Source organism: Phascolarctos cinereus, unplaced genomic scaffold, assembly GCF_003287225.1.
Source record: "Phascolarctos cinereus isolate Bilbo 61053 unplaced genomic scaffold, phaCin_HiC Scaffold_9;HRSCAF=440, whole genome shotgun sequence".
Taxonomy (NCBI): Eukaryota; Metazoa; Chordata; class Mammalia; order Diprotodontia; family Phascolarctidae; genus Phascolarctos; species Phascolarctos cinereus.
The window spans coordinates 207,084,759-207,104,892 of record NW_027556402.1 but is presented as its reverse complement, the minus strand read 5'-3'; the positions used below and the strand labels follow the sequence as shown (position 1 = coordinate 207,104,892).

General features: G+C 39.7%; 1 protein-coding gene across 4 annotated transcripts in view; it reads right to left on the bottom strand.

Moving 5' to 3' along the window:
* Nucleotides 1–19,556, bottom strand: part of TSG101 (tumor susceptibility 101) — a 93,543-nt gene extending 73,987 nt beyond the window's left edge. For 2 of the 4 annotated variants that reach the window (XM_078148380.1, XM_078148381.1), the window contains exons 1-4: nt 19,376–19,549; nt 12,040–12,124; nt 4,082–4,147; nt 691–854 (exon numbers count right to left, since the gene is read on the bottom strand). In XM_078148380.1, the coding sequence (XP_078004506.1) occupies nt 691–854; nt 4,082–4,147; nt 12,040–12,124; nt 19,376–19,417 (357 nt within the window). In that variant the 5' untranslated portion in view covers nt 19,418–19,549. Of the gene's footprint in view, nt 1–690; nt 855–4,081; nt 4,148–12,039; nt 12,125–19,375 lie in introns of all 4 variants that reach the window. The other 2 variants (XM_021005306.2, XM_078148382.1) reach the window with 2 other exon arrangements.
* Between the last annotated feature and the right edge of the window lie 578 nt (nt 19,557–20,134).

Sequence of the window (20,134 nt, the reverse complement as noted above, 5' to 3'; positions counted from 1 at the left end):
GACTTCCTCTAGGAAGCTTTCCCCTATTCACCTGAACCCATAGTGATTTCTCTCTACTCAAGTATAAAATATGCTGCAGGTGGTAGAGGGAGTAAGACCTAAGGAATAAGGAACACTCCTGGAATAAAAAAGAAAGTTGGAGCAAAATTAAGAAAATTCTATTTCATGCTCCAAAATATTTTGTACATAATACTTGTTATATAAATTTTTCATATGAAATTAATATTAATATTACAGGGAAAATGGCCCCTAGTAGATCCCTGAGTGATTATGAAAGGTCATGGGAAAGAGCTGCACAAGCTGAAAAAACACACCTGGTTTGAGATGTGCACTACTGAAGAAATTTCCAGATCTATGAGATCAAAGATCCATAAAGCTTCTACTCAAGTTACAATGAATACCAGGGTTTCAGAAAATAAAGTCTATCCATACCACTTATCAGTGGCGTTTATCATAGATGATTTTTTACTGTAGGTTGTCCTTTAATGTACATGTGTGCTATTAACTGAAGTAGATTACAAACTTCTCAAGGTCAAGTATTGTCTTATACCTCTTTATTGTCATATACCTCTTCGTATATTCTGAAGTATCCCTAACATAGCAGATGCTCATTAAATATGTGTTGCTTACTGAAGGGAAAAAATTAGAACCCAACAAAAATTAGAATCAGAATTTAGGTCACATACTTACATGTTTCCATTCATGTAAATAAGGAAGATAGATCTTTCCATTTGCATCAACATGCTTCCCTGTTTTAATGGTCATTGAACTAGTAGGCTTAACAAAACAGATGGGGGGATTATACGGATACGTGTCCAGAAGCCACAGGCATATTGGGATATTGTATATGTTACCTAAAAAGAAAAAGTGAGACTTCAATTATTCTATTTTTAGTTCTTTTATGATCTTTCAATACCCTAACAGGTAAATAACTGCAATAAATTAGCACTAAGCTAAACTACAACAAACATATGAACATAGTACAATCTTTACAGATCATCTACTACAATCCCTTCATTAAAAGAGGAAACTAAGGCTTAAAGATCTCATAAGTAATTTGTAAAAGGTCACAGAGGTAATAAGTAGGAAAGCTAAGATTTGAACTCAAGAGTCCAAACCTAGAGTACTTCCCACTACTCCATATTGCCTCTTATCAGTATACTTCCTCAGTTTCAGAGTTACACTGAAAAATTATTTCTCAAGTTTTTAGTTTGCAGAGCAGTTCAACAGGATAAAAGGGAGATGAATGCATTTTTATATAATCCATTCTTGGTTATGCAACTCTTGCCATTTCAGATTTTAAAAACAGTACAGAGGAGCAGCTAGTACTGTGGATAGACCCTAAAGTCAGGAGGACCTGAGTTCAAATCTGACCTCAGACACATAACACGGACTAGCTGTGTGACTCTGGGCAAGTCACTTAACCTCAATTGCCTTACCAAAAAACCCCCCAAAACAGTACAGAAGCTGGGAGGGGAATATAATATGGGATGACAGCTCTACTACTTAAAGGGACCTCAGAAGCCATCGAGAACAACCTCCTCACTTTACAGATGAGAAATTTGAAGCCTAAAGATATTAAGTGACTTGCTCAAAGGCACGTAGCTAGTATGGGAGGCAGGATTTGAATCCAGCTCCTCTGACTTCAGAGCCAGCACTCTTCCCACTGGGCCATGCTGCCTCCTAAAAACAAAGAAAAGCAATTCACAAGAGTGAGTCTGAGTCATATGACCAGTAAGTTTCTAATGCCTAATCTACAGCAAGATGGGATCTCAATGAAATTGTCAATTAAATATTTTACTTGCTTACAAAGACATGTAATAAATAGTATCTTAATGCTGCTGACATTTCTAGCATTAAAGTTATTCAGAATTAAGAACTAAAGTTTTCCTGACTTTACTCATATCATTAGTCTTACCCTCCTAGTGGATCATAAAGAAATGTTTTAAAGCATGCAATGGCATTAATTTATTGAACATAAGCTAACAAGTAAATTCTACTCCAAGTACAGCTGTATGAATGCATAATTAAATGTCCTATCCCTCATAGGTTAAGGTCTAAATAATTCATGTTTCTTTCCCAGACAGGAAATCACAATCCATTAACAAGTACAGGTAAGCTGTACTCTAAGAAAATTAAATATACAAAATAAATTGGTGATGTTACAATATAATGTCAGTCACTCAAGCATTTATTAAGCACTTACTTTGTACCAAATACTGTGCTAAACACTGTGGATAAAAGAAAGGCAGAATACATTCAAATAACTCTGCACCAATAGGATATGTTCAGTGTAAACGGGAAGATATCTCAGAAGGTAAGAAGAAGGAGCAGGAAAAAGCTGTAAAGTTGAGATTTAAACTGAGTCCTGAAGGTAGCCAGGAAAACCAAGAGGCAGAGATGAACTGACAGAGCATTCCAGGTATTGGGGACAGGTAGTGTGCAAAGGCATGGTTATGGGGGAGCTGTATATGAGCAGAGCAAATAAACAGACCAACCAGAAGGCTACCATGATAGTCCAGTTGAGAGGTGATGAGAAGCTGTACTAGGGCAGTGACCATTTGAGAAGAAAAGAGATGTCTAAGAGAGATGCTGTGAAGGGAAGAAACAACAGATGTGATACGTGGTGTGAGAAGATAAGGATGATACCAAGGTGGTAAGTTTAGGTGATATGAGAAGGAGGGAGGTGTCCTTGACAGTTATAGGAAAACATGGTCTGAGAGGAAGATATAGGGGAATGAGTCTAGTGGGGACATGAGATGTAGTCTCAGAAGTCCAAAAGACAATTGCTATTTAAGGGCTGAAGCTCAAGAAGATTCTCTGGGGTGCCTGTCATAGGAACTGGGAATGTTTAAACTGGAAAATGTAATATTTAAAGTTCAGCTTACTCTGCTGCTCTGCCTGGGTTCAATTCCACAGGACAAGATGTCCTTCCCGTATGAAGCTTACCACTTCTAATCACCAGATCCTAACCCAAGCCTTAACTGACACCTCAGCCTCCTCTCTGCCCTGACTAGAACACAGAGTATCAAACTCCTCCCAATTCATTCCTCTAGAGAAGGCAGAAACTGGACTCAGTTCACTCCACTTTGCTTCTGCTGCTCTGCTTGGTTTCAACTACACAGAACAAGATGTCCCCACGCTGGGTCCCTCCAGTCCCCTCCTTACTTTCTGGCCTCTTTTCTGTGTTGTCTCCCCTCATCAGACTGTAAGCTCCTTGAGTGAAATTACTGTCTTTCTTCTGACTAATTGTATCCCAAGTACTTCGCACAGTGCTTGGCACTTACTAAGTGCTTAATAAATGTTTATAATGATCCAAGACAATTCCAAAGGACCCATGATAAAAAATGCTATCCACCTCCAGAGAGAGAAGGTGAACTCTGAGTACAGACTGAAGTATAATTTTTTCCACTCTCTACATTCTTCTTGTCTTTTTTTTTCAACATGGCTAATATGGAAATGTTTTGCATTTTGCACATACATAAATTATCATATTGCTTGCCCTCTCAATGAGAGGGGGAAGGACTAAAGGTAGAGAGAAAATTTGGAATTCAAAAAGAATGCCAAAAATAAACTTTAAAAAAAAAAAAGAATGTAAATTCCAAGAGGGCAGGAACTGTCTTTCTTTTTGCTTATCTTTGTATTCCTATCACTTAGCAGAGTGCCTGGCAAACAGCATGTACTTAATAAATGCTTCTTGACAATTTAAAATTTAAACAATTTTTAAAAATAAATGTTTACTGGATTTAGAGATAAGTTGCCACTTAGTAGCAAGCACTATGTCACTGCGTACTGCTCAGTCATGGGGCTAGGAGGCTCCTTCCAACACTTATGTTATAGGACTACAGGAATCAGACCCCCCAAATCCACCTAAATTCATATTTACAGATCACTAACAACTTGACAAAGGCAGAGAAACCAAGCAAAATCCTGAGATCCCATTAGTAAATGAAGACGAATCATTAAGTATCAATCAATTAATGGTAAGGTATAAGTATATTTACACACAATTTTTTAGCAAAAGTCTTATGTTGTATGGCAACGTACATTCCTATTCTGAAACATAATTTGTGATACTCACCTCTATAAGGCACAGGAATTGTTCCAGTAAGGCTCATTAGCTCCCTAGAATTGCCATCATTAAAGACTAAAAGAAATTAAACAAGGTTTTAATCATGTGCACTTTTTTTAACAGGTGCTTCCAGATAATGTAGTTTAAAACTGATACTGTCTTTGACAAATCTTTCAAATGTACAAGATACTATTCACAAAGCATGCCACACCAACAAAAGTATAATTTGTTGAGTCACACAATAAGATCTGCTTGTGAAAATGCGCATCGGAAGAAAACTGCTTCTGAATTACATGCTGAACGCTTATCTATTAGTCACACAAGATTGACATATGGTTCGTCAAATACCGTACTTATACATAACTATAATAAAATAATACCACACTGAACTTAACATTTCAATATGCATAGTCTAAGGACTAATTGTTACTATAAACTTCACAATCAATTCACAATAATATCTAGTTCTTTAAAAATGAGCTGCTAACATGCCACTAAATGAAGTATTGGAAAATTACAAAAATGTTTCTTGCTTTTACTGTAAAACACAAGTCCTATTTTAATACTGATTAAATTAATTCACTGTCTTTCAATTAAGAATTAGTAAATAATTAGTAAAACACTGTGTATGCTAAGCCTAGGTACAGAAAAATTTAAAACAATAATTATTGTCTTCAAGAAAATTTCGTTCTTTTAAAATTATTTTTAGTTTTCAATATTCACCTCCATAAGCTTTTGAGTTTTAAATTTATCCTCCTCTCTCCCCGTCTCTGTCCCCAAGACAGTGTACAATCTGATATAGGCTCTACATATATACTCACTATTAAACATATTGTCATGTTAGTCATGTTCTAAAGAAGAATTAGAACCAATACAAGGAACCACAAGAAAGAAGAAACAAAGCAGAAGGAAAAAAAAACCAGCAAAGAACGTGCTTCGATCTGCATTCAGTTCTTTCTCCAGATGTGGACAGCATTTTCCATCATGAGATTTTTGGAGATGTCTTACATCCTTGCATTGCTGAGAAGAGCTAAGACTATCAAAGTTAGTCATCACACGATGTGGCCATTACTGTGCACAATGTTGTCCTGGTTCTGCTCATTTCACTAAGCATCAGTTCATACAAGTCTTTTGAGGTTTTTCTGAAGTCTGCCTGCTCATTTCTCATAGCACAATAGTATTCCATTACATTCATATACCACAACTTGTTCAGCCATTTCCCAGTCGATGGGCATCCTCTCAATTTCCAATTCTCCGCCACCACAAAAAGAGCCACTATAATATTTTTGTACATGTGGGTCCTTTCCCCATTTTATGATCTCTTTGGGATACAGCCCTAGAAGTGCTATTGCTGGGTCAAGGTTTGCACATTTTTATAGCTCTTTGGGCATAGTTCCAAATTGCTCTCCAGAATGGTTACATCAGTTCACAACTCCACCAACAATGCATTAGCGTTCCAATTTTCCCACATCTTCTCCAACATTATCATTTTCTTGTTTTGTCACGTTAGTCAATCTGATAGGTGTGATGTGGTACCTCAGAGTTGTTTTGATTTGCATTTCTCTAATCAATAGTGATTTAGAGCACTGTTTCTTATGGCTATAGATATCTTTAATTTCTTCCTCTGAAAACTGCCTGTTCATATCCTTTGACCATTTATCAATTGGGGAATGACTTGTGCTCTTATCAATTTGACTTAGTTCTCTACATATTTTAGAAATGAGGACCTTATCAGAGACACTGGTTGTAAAAATTCTTTCCCAGTTTTCTGCTTCCCTCCTAAACTTGGTTGCATTGTGCAAAAACTTTTCAATTTAATGTAATCAAAATTATTCTCTATCTTTTGTTTGGTCATAAATTCTTCTGTTATCCATAAATTTGACAGGTAAACTATTCCTTGCTCTCTCAGTCTGCTTATAGTAACAGCCTTTATATCTAAATCATGTACCCATTTTCACTTTATTTTGGTATATGGTGTAAGATTTTGGTCTATGCCTAGTTTCTGCTACACTCTTCCAGCTAGAAGTTACATTCTACTGGCAAGGGAAGGCAGATAGACTCCTTGGAATACTTCGAAATGCATAAAACAAAATAAATAGGATTAGAAAGGAATTATATGGAGATAAGTATTCTTCCAACCACTGATCCCTTAAAATCTATCCAAACTCACGAGGGCCTTTAAGTTAAAAATCCCTGCAAGAGGATAAGAAAATAACTAGACAAAGTACATTAGGAAAATCTAAGGGGGAAGAGAACGCTTAAAACTTAGGGCAGGAGTACCTGAACTGAATATTAAAGGAAGAAAAAGAATTTAAAAGGCAGAAATGAGAAAGGAATATGTCCCGGACAAGGGGTAGTTTACAATTTAGTAAGGAGATAAGATATTAGAGAGTTACAAAACAAAATACTATCTAACGTACGAGGTAAATGGTCATCGCTAACTGGGGGACAGAAAAATACAAACATATCAAATGACAACATATGTACAGAGTAGTTAAACTAAAGTTAGTTTAGGAAGGAGGGCAACAGCAGCTTGGGGGGGGCAAAAGCACAGAGATTGGAGATGGGATATGAGTTATATACAGAGGTCAATTTAGGTGGAATGAAGAGTGCAGGAGAGGGGATAATAACCAATGAGAAAGGAAAAACAGTTGAGACCAGGTTGTGAATGGCTTTAAGATCTAGACATTAGAGTTTGTATTTTATCCCAGATGTAGAAAGAAGGCACTGAATTGACTGAACAGGAATATCACACATTGAGATCTGAGCTTAAGGAAAATTACCTTGAAAGTAGTATAGCAAAAGACTTGAGGGATGCAGACCAATTAGGAGGCTACTGTAATAATCTAGTAAAGAGCAATGGAGATAGAAAGGGTAAAAAAAAAAATGGATGCCCTCAAGCAGCTAACATTCTAATGGGGAAAGTACAGAATGAACATGCAAAAAACAGTTATATACAAGATACATATCTTGTAAACAGAAGATAATCTCATTGGGAAGGAACAAGATGGGGGGGAGGGGAAGGGGAGGTAATATGGATATACAGGTCAGGGATACCAAATGGACAGACCAGGAAAAGCCTCCTGCATGAGGCAGAATTTGAACTGAATGCAGACAATGAAGAGAAACCAAGAGCCAAGAGAAACCAAGGTCAAGGACACACAAGCCTCTTTTTTTTTTTTTAATTTAGCATTTTATTTTTCCTCAGTTACATGTAAAAACAATTTTTTACATTTTTTTAAATCTCCAGTTACAAATTCTCTCCTTTCCTCCCTCCCCACCTACCCACCCTCACTGAGAAGGCAAGCAATTCAATACATGTGTAGTCATGCAAAACATATCCAGAACTGTGATGTTGTGAAAGAAAACATGAACCAAAAGAAAGTCAAGAAAGATAAAGGCAAAAAAAAGTATGTTTCAGTCTGTATTCAGATACCATCAATTCTTTCTCTGGAGACAGATAGCATTTTTCATCACAAGTCCTTCAGAGTTGTCTTGGATTGTTGTATTGCTGAGAATAGCTAAGCCATTCACCACTGATCATCTTGCAGTATTGCTGTTACTTTGCACACAACACGTTTCACTTTGCATCAGCCTATGCAAGTCTTTCCAGGTTTTTCTGAGAGTACCCTAATCATCATTTCTTACAGTACAGTAGTATTCAATTACAATCACACGCCACAACTTGTTCAGTCATTCCCCAATAGCTGGACATCCCCTCAACTGCTAGTTCTTTGCCTCCCAGAAAAGAGTTGCTATCAATATTTTTATACATGTAAGTCTTTTTCCTTTGTGTTTTTAATCTCTTTTGCAATTCAGACATAGTAGTGGTATTGCCAGGTCAAAGGATATGCATAGTTTTATAGTCCTTTAGGCATAGTTCCAAATTGCTCTAAAGAATGGTTGAATAAGCTCACAACTCCACCAACAGTGCATTAACATCTCCTTTTTCCCACATCCCCTCCAAAATTTGTCATTTACCTTTTCTGTCCTATTAGCCAATCTAATAAGTATGAGGTAGTACCTCAGAATTGTTTTAATTTGCATTTCTTCAATCAATAGTGAGCTAGAGTATTTTTCCATATGGCTACTGATAGCCTTTGATTACTTAATCTAAACTGATTGTATCTTTTGATCATTTATCAATTGGGGAATGGCTCTTATTTTTATAAATCTGATTGTTCTCTATGTTTGAGAAATGAGGCCTTCATCAGAGAAACTTGCTCCAACATTTTTTTCAGTTACTACTGCTAACTGTATTTCCTTCCATCCTATCCCATTTATTCTATTCTCTCCCTTTCACCCTGTTCTCAAAAATGTTTTGCTTCTGACTACCCCCTCCCCGAATTTGCCTTGCCTTCTATCACTGCTCCTCCTTCTCTTATCCCCTTCCCTTCCTACTCTCCTATAGGGTAAGATAGATTTCTATACCCAGTTGCGTATGTGTTATCCCCTCTTTGAGCCAATTTTGATGAATAAGTTCACTCACTCCCCCCCCTCTTCCCCTCCACTGAAAAAGATTTTTCTTGCCTCTTTTATGTGAGATAATATACCCCATTCTACCTCTTCCTTTCTTTCCCCCAGTATATTTCTAACCCCATAATTTTATTTTTTTAGGTATCATCCCTTCATATTTAACTCACATTTGTGCCTTCTGTCTACATATGCTTCTTCTAACTACGCTATTAATGAGAAAGGTCTTATGAGTTATAAATATCTTTCTATGTAGGAATATAAACAGTTTAACCTTATTAAGTCCCTTGTGATTTCCCTTTCCTGTTTACCTTTTCATGCTTTCCTTGAGTCTTGTATCTGAAAGTCAAATTTTCTATTCTGCTCTGGGTCTTTTCTCAAGAATGCATTAAATTCCTCTCTCATTGAATGTCAATTTTCCCCCCTTATGGATTAGACTGTTTTGCTGGGTAGGTAATTCTTTGCCCTCCACAGTATCATATTCCAAGTCCTCCAATCCTTTAATGTGGAAACTGCTAAATCCTGTGTTATCCTGACTGTGGCTCCATGATACTTAACTTTTCTTTCTGGCTGTTTACAACATTTTCTCCTTGACCTGGGAACTCCGGAATTTGGCTATACTATTCCTGGCAGTTTTAATTTTAGGATCTTTCAGGAGGTAATTGGTGAATTCTTTAAATTTCTATTTTACCCTTTGGTTCCAAAATATCAGGGCAGTTTTCCTTGATAATTTCTTGAAAAACGATGTCTAGAGGTTTTTAATTTTTTTTTTATGATCATGGCTTTTTAAAATTATCTCTCCTGAATCTATTTTCCAGGTCTGTCATTTTTCCAATGAGGTATTTCACATATGTCTTGTATTTTTTCATCCATTTGATTTTGTTTTATTGTTTCTTGATTTCTCAGAAAGTCATTAGCTTCCATTTGCTCCACTCTAATTTTTAAGGAATTATTTTCTTCTGTGAGCTTTTGGACCTCCCTTTTCCATTTGGTCAATTCTGCTTTCTAAGACATTCTTCTCTTCATTGGCTTTTTGAACCTCTTTTGCCATTTGGCCTACTCTTTTTTTCAAGGTGTTATTTTCTTCAGCATTTTTTTTGGACGTCTTAGCAAGCTGTTGACTCGTTTTCTATGATTTTCTTGCATCACTCTCATTTCTCTTCACAATTTTTCCTCTACCTCTCTTACTTGATTTTAAAATTCTTTTTGAGCTATTCTACAGCCTGAGACCAATTCATATTATTCTTGGAGGCCAAAGCCAAGTTTTGACTTTGTTGTCTTTTGAGTGTGTGTTTTGATTTTCCTTGTCACCACAGGAACTTTCTATAGACAGAAGTTTTTTCCTTGTTTTTTACTCATTTCCCCAGCTTATTACTTGACTTTTACCTCTTTGTTAAAGTAGGGCTCTGCTTCCAGGGCGGAGGGCACACTGTCCCAAGCTTTAGGAGTTTTGTGCAGCTGTTCTGATATATACTTCTAGAGACCTTAAGTTTTCAGTTCTTCCAAGGTGGTATGATTTAAAGAGAGGTGTTTACTACTCTTCTGGCCTGTGCTCTAGTCTGTGAGTGACCACAAGCATTCTTTTCTGCCCTGGAACTGAGGAGGGTCCCCTCCTCACTGTGGCCACAAGGTCTGGTGTGCTAGTGCCCGTCCTTGCCCTTGGCTGCCACCTAGGACTGTAACCTGGTATGGCAAAGCAACAGAGTCTTGCCTCAGTACTAGCAAAAAGACCCCTGTAATCTCCTTCTAACCAGCTGTTCACTCCCCCACCCTTACCATCTATGGGCTGAGAGTTCCAGAAACAGCCACCGCCAATTCAGTCACTAACCAAGGCCTGCTCCTGGCTTGCTGAAGTCGGGGCTAGGCTGGTGCAGCCTGCTCTGGACTGTGCTACACTCTCACCCACATGTGACAGACCTTTCCTGCCAACTTTCTAAGTCATCTTGGGCTGGAAATTTGTTTTCCTCTTTTTGTAGGTTTTGCTGCTCTAGAATTTGTTTAGAGTCATTTTTTAAAGGTATTTGGAGGGCTTTGGAGGACAGCCCAGGTGAGTCGCTGCCTTTACTCGACTACACTTCCCCCCCCCCCAGGCTCTTGTAAGAGGAAAATGATAAACCAGACAAAGGATACCGAGAAAGAGCCAAATATTAGGATGGTCAAATTAAGGCCTAATTAAAAGACTGTTAGGTTGAATTCAGGACACTGGAAGACCTTTGGATGTGACTCCAAATGCAAGCTCCGTTTTGGAGAACACCAGGTAAAATATGTATATAACATTAAATGAATTATAAAGCAAAACTTACACATATTTATATTTCTAAATTTTGTGAGGGATATTACCAATGAGGCCCCATGCTGTACTGTTGTTATATGTGTATGAAAGAAAAGTAGTTGGGGCAGCTAGGTGGCACAATGGATAGAGCACTGGCCCTGAAGTCAGGAGGACCTGAGTTCAAATCGGGTCTCAGACCAGACACTTAATACTTCCTAGCTGTGTGACCCTAGGCAAGTCACTTAACCTCAATTGCCTTTAAAAAAAAAAAGGAAGAAAAGTAGTTCATTCTGTAGACCTTTGTACATATGAGTGAGAGAGACAGAAAGATAAAGTGTTCTATAACATCAATGCAGGTAATGTGTTATATGTAAGTATAAAAAAGACCAAGAAACTAATCATGGGCAAGATTTCTCCATCTCAAGCAGTTAAGACACTAAGAAGTCCCAAAGCACAAAAGCAAGAGATAGCACTTAAGGAGAAAAGTACAAAAGGACAGATAGGCAGCCAGATCACACACCCAGAGCTAAAAGGATCTTACAAGCCATCTACTCCAACTCCCACATTTTGCAGATGAAACTGAAGACTGGGAGAAGTTAAATGATTTGCTTAAGCTCATAGAAATACCAAGAATCAGAGTCTGGAATCAAACCTAGGCTGGCTACCTCCAAATCCAGCATTCTAGGCTCCCTCTATAAATGTGCGCTGGTATTTGGTGATAGCATGACTACACACAGCCCCACAAACCTTATACCCTGTAGACTCAAACAATTATTGGGGGTCAAACCTTCATCAGAACTGGCTTGCTACAGAATAAGTATCTTGTACTTTCACTAAACAAAAGTGAAAGTACGTTCATCTCTGATTCTATCCACCTGAGGATCAGTTAAGTAAATTTCCTGACCCGTAAAATAAATTAGATTGGATATGTGTCTTAAGTGCATTTCTAGCTCTAAAATGTTGTTCCATGTGAAAACACTTTTTCAAAATTCACTTTTAAAAGTGAAATTATTAGCTCCTTTAAATCTTAACCACAAGCCAATGAATGTAGAAGAATTGCACACTGTGTCACCATCCTTTACTTTTACAAGGGAAAAAAGATAAATTTTAGACACTGAACCTGACAAATAGAAAACAGGAAATCATATAAACAAACAGTAACACTGCAGTATATTACAAATTTTTTAATTTAAAAAAATAAAAAAATAAAAAAACAACTCACCATAAGAATCCAGTACAGGTTTGAGATCTTTGTACAGTGTAATAACACTGACAGTTTCCCGTACAGTTAGGTCTCGATACTTGTACTAGAAGACAAAAAAATAACATAAGAGTTTAATGTGAAAATGTAGCCCATATATACCTATTGTAGGTCTTCCTTAAGACACCACTTTTCCATCCAAAATGCTGATAAAATTCAATTCCTTGGCATTGCCTGCAAGAGTGCCATGCAGTAAAATCTGGATTTGGAAGCAGAAGACTGGGTGACCCTAAGGAGTTCAACAATTCAGTTCCACAGGTATATTACGTGCTTGACTAATATGTAGTTACTCCGCTGGGAACACAATGGAAAAAAAAAAAAGACAAACAAGGAGAACAACATGTGCATGGAAAATTAATTTTACAAAATACACGTACATGCACATGGAGCAACTGCCAGGGGGAGAGCACTAACAGGATCAGGGTGAGGAGAAGGGGTGGACATGAGGGATAAGACCAGACAGAATGCCTCAAGAGATGACATTGAACATCGAGTATTAAAGGAATTGCGGTACTGACAAAGCAGAAGTGAAAAGGGAGTACATTTCACACATAAGGGATAAGTTTGTGCAAATGCACAGAGAAAGGAGAAATTGTAGAGCATGGAAAGAGCAAGCAGACTAATTCACCTAAAAGGTACAATATATTAAAGAAAATAATATGCAATTAGTTTGTAAAGGTAGGGTAAAGACAGACAGTGAATAGCTTTAAAAAAAAAAAAGAATTAGGGCAGCTAGGTGGCACAGTAGATATAGCACTGACCCTGAAGTCAGGAGGACCCAAGTTCAAATCCAGCCTCAGACCAAACACTTGACAGTACTATCTGTGTGACCCTGGGCAAGTCACTTAACCCTAATTGCCTTTAAAAAAAGTACTTTATAAAAAAAACAGAGGAATTTGTGTTTTATTCTATAGCAGGAGTTCTCAACCTTTTAGGGGGTCAGATTCCTTTGGCAAGCCCGGTGAAGCCTCTGGGTCCCTTCTCAGAATGTTTTTAAATGTGTAAAATAAAATGCCCAAGATTATGAAGGAAACCAATTATATACTGAAATATAAGAAGCGAAGAAAGTCTGAATGAGGGTGGTAGTTTAGTTTGAATAAGAACTAGCCACCTAAGTGAAAGGAAATACAATCAACACTTAGCAACTAATAGGCTGAGGGGTCAGACAGGAGTAAAATCAACTACTATGTGCCAGCCCTGTGCCCTGCAGATACAGAGAGAGGCAAAAAACAATCCCTTCCTTCAACAAGTGTACAATCTAACACAGGAAGACAACACACAAAATGAAGCTGTAAAGTGGGGAGGGGGAAGAGCATGAAGTCCAGGAGTACAGTCAGGTGGGAAATGAAAGACAGCCCTCCTTAACCGGAGGTTCTGCAAGGTGCTCTAAGTTCTCCACACTCCAATCAGAGAGAGGGAAGGGCTTTGGGGACAGCAGTGACTGACTAGGTACGAATTCTAGCATTTATCTAGCATCTTGAAGGATAAAGGTTTTGGGGGCATAATGGCAAAGTTCAGAGGAGGGCAGCCAAATGGAAAATGAACACGACAATTCATAAATCTGGATTATACTGTCATTTAATACAACCTGTCTGGGCTCCAGTTTGCTCACCTGTAAGATGAGGAGGTTGGACTAGATGACCTGCAAAGCCCCTTCAACTCGAAAAATAGGATCCTATGATTTTCCCAATTTCTCAGCAAATATACCTTTCCAGCCCTACCTCCTACTTCCCAGCAGGAACCATTCATTCCAATCAAACTAATTTGCTAATTTTCACCACTCTCTCCTGTGCTTTGCTTTTGCTGCTCTCCACTTACCACACCTCCTCTCTTCCAATCAAATTCTTAACTACCCTTCAAAGCCCAATCAAATCCTACCTCTCCCATGAAGCCTTTCAAGATCAGACTCCACAGCCTACAAAGAGCTCACTCACCCTCTGGAGCTCACAACATTTATCCATAACTACTTATTTAACAATTAATCATGTATTACCTTGAGACATAATTATTCTTATGGTCATTTAAATATTCATTAAATTTTCATGCATCTGCTCTAGCTCTTTGGAGTGCCTGCTTAACCCTAAACGCCTCTGACACTGTCAATACTCTCTCCCCAAATGTAAAACAAGGTCATTCATAACTTTTCCATCTCTCACTTCTTTGGAAGCATTCCCTTGGTGATTTTATTATTTCATATATGCAAAGTTTACAAAAATTTTAAAATACTATGAAATGTTTGGGAATATCACCAACATTTATTTTTATTTCTGGCTATACACATGGGGTGTATAACTAGAGGTCAAATTTGCAGCCGTGTGGCAAGAATCAGATTAAGATGCAACTGGGAAATGTTAAAAATTTTTTTAAAATACAACATAAGGTTAATGTGTGGTTTTTGGAGTCAAGAGTAGGGTAGCTAAGTGGCCCAGTGGACAGAATGCTGTCCCTGGAGGCAGGAAGACTTAAATCTTCCTGAATTCAAATCTGGTCTCAGCCACTTCCTAGCTGTGTGACCCTGGGCAAGTCACTTAACCCTGGTTTGCCTCAGTTTCCTCATCTGTAAAATGAGCTGGAGAAGGAAATAGCAAACCACTCTGGAATCTTTGCCAAGAAAATCCCAGATGGGTCCACAAAGAGTCAGCATGACTGAAAGGACTGAACAACAAGAAGTCAGTAGATGAGGCCCAGCCTCTCTGTAAAGGCCCATAATGGCTCTTTGGTATATGGCAGTTTTTGTTGAGGTTGACACCCATGGTACAGAAAGCACCTTAAAATTGTGGGTGATTTTGTACTTTTAACTCTCTGGAGTGAAAAGAGCCTGAAAGTAATGTGGTAATAGAAAGTGAATGAGAATGCTATATAAATTTACAACTCTTAAGTGGAAATGAACCTGATCTGGAGGTAGGCTAATGGAAATACCCCATATTTCACCGCATAATTGTCGCACCCTGTTTTTCAGTCCAAAAATTGGTTTAAAATAACCTTTCATTGTGTAATTGTCACATGGTATAATTCTGTTCATCATGCCACTTAAAAGATAAACAGAGCAGCAATGTATTCACCAGTGGTATATGCATACAATTTATCTCTTGTGCACTGCAAGCCATGAGCCTAGAATTCTCAGCACATGCACAAAACTTGACTTGAGTGGTCTGTTTACAGCGATGCAGCACTAACAGTATTGTCACTCAACCCAATGAAGAGCTGTAGGTCCAAGGGGAGTGGGCACAGGCAAAGCTGCCATGAGTAAGTCTTCCCACACCAGCTAAACTGTACAGTTCATCTGCCAGCAATACAGTTTAGTAATAAATGATTTTTAAAGAATATTGACATAATTTTGAAAGGAAACTTCACATAATGGTAACACCCAACTTTATTGCAAAAAAAAAAAGGCATAAAATCTGCAACAACTATTTAGTGAAATACAGTAGCTTTCTTTTAAGGACCACCCTGCCTTAAACCAAATCATTCTGGCTCTCCTAGATTGACCAAAAATAGGTCCCAGCCCAAGCCTCACTTGGTCACTGTTTGGGCTCTGATGGCTCAGAGTGAGTATAAACAGCAATTGTCTCTGTTCTGGCCAGAAACCAGGGGGTGGGGGGTTAGGTGGGAGGGTCTTCCCCAGATTGACTGGGGGGGGATAAGGGGGAGACACTAGATAAAAGAGACCATTCTTTGCCTCGTTACTAGCCTTAGTCACTGAATGGGTGTTGCCTCAGTCAAACTGAGAAGTGGGAAGACCTTAGCTTAAAAAGGCCAAGGTCTCCCACTGCATCAATGGCCATCTCCAGTCGCCCTGATCTATATATCTTGCACTGGACCCAGATTTGCTCAGGAGGAGAGTGAGGCTGGAGACTTTGCAAAGCCTTCCCTCACTTAAATCCAATTCACTTGCAAGTCATGGCATCACCTTTCTGATGTTGCAATCCTCTTCCAGACTGAAGCACAAACAATGAATGAACAGATAACAATGAGCTACTGATCTAGGTTATCCTTGAAGAACAACTACTGGGGAACTCTGAACCAAACAAAGGGGCTTCAGCTGGGTACTTTTTAGCTCTAGAACAAAGCTGCAGCAAGCAACATATCATGGTATTTTATTCAGGAAGAGAAAAAAGTACTAGAAAATGGTACCAAAGTTTATCAACTCAAACAATCCACATCCGAGTCCAATTGTCATGTAAACATTACACAGTAGAAATGCTCTGCCAACCTAATTTCTTTTGTCATTGCAACAACATAGCTAAAAATGAAAATAACCCTACCACTCCCCATCATATAAAACAGAACAGCCTCTGGAGTACGAGGACCTAGGTACAAACATGACACAAGCTGTATAACCTTGGGTAATCCATTTACATTCCCTGGGCCACAGTTTTCTTATTGAGGGCACCTCCATCCAGTAACCTAGGTCCACAACCTACATATTATCATCCTCTACTACTCAGGACCATTTCCCCTCCCCCATCCAATCAATTTTGATTCTGTTTTCTCTACCTTTACAACCTATCTTTGTAAAACCACCTTTTCTCCTTTAGCATTATCAAGACTCTGGTCCAGGCCCTCATCACCTCAAATCCTGACTATCATAACAGTCTGCTGACTGGTCCCCAACCATCAGTCTCTTCCCAATGCATTTTACCCTAGATTCAGCTGACAATCAAATGATGTGATGTAACCATGAGAGTACCCCTAATACATCCAGGATCAAATATAAAATCCTTTGGCTTTTAAAGTTTTTCATACCCTGGCTCTTTCTTATCTTAGATCTTCCACGTACTTTTTGATCTGACATTGTAACACTGCCTTCCTTGATGTTTCTAAGACAAGATACTCCATCTTCTGACTTTAAGCTTTTTTACTGGCTGCCTCCCCTGTCCGGAATTCTCTTCTTCCTCATTTCAGCTTCCAGCCTTCTGACTTCCTTCAAGTATCAATTCAAGTCCCCAGTCCTCCTTAATACTACAGGCTTCCCGAAGATTATCTCCAATTTATCCCATCTATAGCTTGTGTGCACTTAGTTGTTTGTAATTCATCTTCTCCACTAGACTGTGAATTCCTTAAGAGCAGGGACTGTCTTTTGGTTTTCTTTGCATCCTCAGTGCTTGCACATAGTAGGCACTTAATAATAAATGTCTGTTGACCTGACATTTCTCATCTATAAAATGAGGCTGAATTAAATGGCCTGAGGTCTCTTTCAGCACTAGAGTTATAATCTTACGGCTTATTTTTCTCTCCCTTACTCAGAATTTTGTAGTTGTAAAAGCATGTGCATAACTTGAAACTAGGAAGTACTTAATGTGAAAGTAAATTACTCTGCAACTGAACTTGAAAAGCACTTTTTAAATTGCAGTTTGTTCCCTACTCTATTAAGTGGCACTAGGTAAGCAAGGGTTTCCCCCTTCCTTATATTTGAGATGTAAAGGTGGACATAGTTATGCACTCATAACTAGATCCTAAACTCAAAGCAGAGACTACTTGTTTCATATCAAGTGAATGGAATCAACCCAAGAAATGTATATTCGTTGTAACAGAATTTCAAACGATTAATTCTTATTTATGTTGTATCTAAAGACATTAGATTAACAGTACTACTGGAAGTAAACAGGATAAAAAACAATATTTACTTTGGAAAAAATGCAAGCTTTTAAACTTTAAAACAGATTCTGTGGGGAAAACAGTTTCTAGTAAACTATATGTAACATATTGATAACTGAAAGCATCTTAAAATGAAAATATAGCACCAAGGAATAAGGCGTTCTAATTGCACAGCATTCAAATGTTGGAAGCATCTAGAGCAGTTAGGTGTTGCAGTGGATGGAGAGGCCCTGGAGTCAGGAAGAATCACAAGAAGTGCACTGGATTTGGAGTCATCTAACTTTTTCCGGCTAGGTGATGCAATGGATAGAGTCCTGGGCCTGTAGTCAGGAAGACTCATCTTCCTAAGTTCAGATCTTGCCTCAGGCACTTCCTAGCTGTGCGACTCTGGGCAAGTCATTTAACTCTGTTTGCCTGAGTTTCTTCATCTGTAAAATTAACTGCGGAGGAATTGACAAACCGCTCCAGCATCTTTGCACAGAAAAGCCCAAGTGGGGTCAGGAAGAATCAGATATGACCAAACAACAAAAAAAGCAGCATTTAATTTTTAAAACAAGTTATGATAAGTCACAAGAGGTTCACAAATAGTCCCAATCTAATGGAGCCCTCAAAGGCTTCTCTACAGATTTATAAAATTAAAGACAATTATCATATGCTGTGGGAACTGATAGTGGGTCTCCCAGTTTCTACAAATTGCAATAAAAAAAAAAAAGACCCTTGGTTTCCTTTTCTAAACCGTATATTGAATAGCTTACTGGCTTAATAACTTCATTTGGAGGCCAAATTTGATTAAACTATCACTTAATTTTAAAACCTTCTTCCCATTTAATCCTAAAATAGTTTAAAAGGTTTTTTAAGTGCTTCGTAAAAAAAAAAAAACGGTTGGGTTATTGGGGGGAAAAAACTATCCAGAATACCGGATTCTTTTTTAAATTAAAAAAAATCTAAGTTTTTTTTTATAATGACCTTTGTTCCAATACACGGCATCCTTCTCTCTCCCCAATTCCCAAAAAGCCTTGGTTAACATCTCAAATTGGAAATTATTCACTTCTTATTGCCTCCTCAAGAATCTTCACTCCATTTTGCTAAGTATATCTGCAGTGTTCTGACAACGACAAAGTTGATTTGATTAGAAAAAATCTAAAAAACTGCTTTAAATTGTGCACATGTCCCTAAAAGGAAAACCTGAACATGAATTAACTGGGCGCGATGAATTAAAGGATTTATAAATGAAGGTACTTGCCATAGGAAAATTCAATTTCGAGCAAGTGTTCCCGACCAGGGGTTTACCTTAGCTTAGTTTAAAGGTTAATCTGCCCTGGCTCGGCCCCACGATATTAGTGGGGTGATTTACCTCAGCAGGCTCCGGGCGGGGGGTCCTGAGGCACCGCCACCAGAGCGCCCCCGCCCGGAACAGCGCGTCCTCCGTGACCCGGAGGCAGGGGCAAGAGCCCGGAAAAGCCGCCGGGGGACGCAGGGACCCCGGGACCGGGAGTCTGTGAGGAGCCCGGCCTTGGGCACGGCAGAGGCGGCAGGGGCCGGGGCCTGGGGCCGCCGCGACGCTCACGGAGGCGGCAGTAGCCCGAGGCCCCGCACCCACCCTGGGAGGCCTGGGAAGGCGCGCGCTCGTCAGGAGCCGTTGTCCCGGTATCCTCGGGGATTTGGTGGGGGGGCCGGGGGAGGCGGTCCCAGGGCTCACCTTGCTCAGCATTTTCTTCAGCTGGCTCTCCGGCACCGCCATGACGGCCACCTCGCGCCCCCGGGCCCACAAGCTCAGCCGCTCGGGCGCTGCGCCAGGCCGCCCAACACAATCGACGAGCCCGGCCGCGGCCACCCCGCCTTCCTCACCCCCCCTTCGCCTTCCTCCGCCTCCGCCTCCCCTTTAATCAACAGGAAGTTGGCGAACAGGGCGGGCCCTTCCGTTTCTTTCACGTCACTTCCGGGGCCAAGGGTTGGGAGGTTAGAGGCCACCGGCTCGAGTAGGCACTTGTTCTGGTTCCGGAGCTGACTTTTCCGGGCTCACCCAACGCCGCGGACCATAGGCCACAAGCCTGGCCTCTCGGGGAGGGCAGGGAGGACACCGGGGGAGCGGCCCCCAAAGCCTGCGCTTCCAGTCCTTGGACCTCGTGCGGCGGGAGGCGGTGGGGGGAGGGGGTGTGTGCAGGCGTTGTTGTGATGAGGTCTGGAGGTTTAGGGGTGCTGGGACCCCGAGATCGCAACACGAGGGCCCTGCCTGAATGAATTCAACCCAAATCTTTCCGGCAGAGAAAAAGTATATAACCATATAGGCCCGGTGAGGCCCGTAAGTACGAGCGGGCAAGGTCTCAGCGTGTAAATGGGGGCCAGGGGGATCTTTCATACACTCAAGTACTTTTGGGTGACCAGAGAAGGGGCTGGGAAAAGGGTCTAGGGGACGTAAGGAGAATTCCCGATTGGAAGGTCTGAGAGATTGAATAAA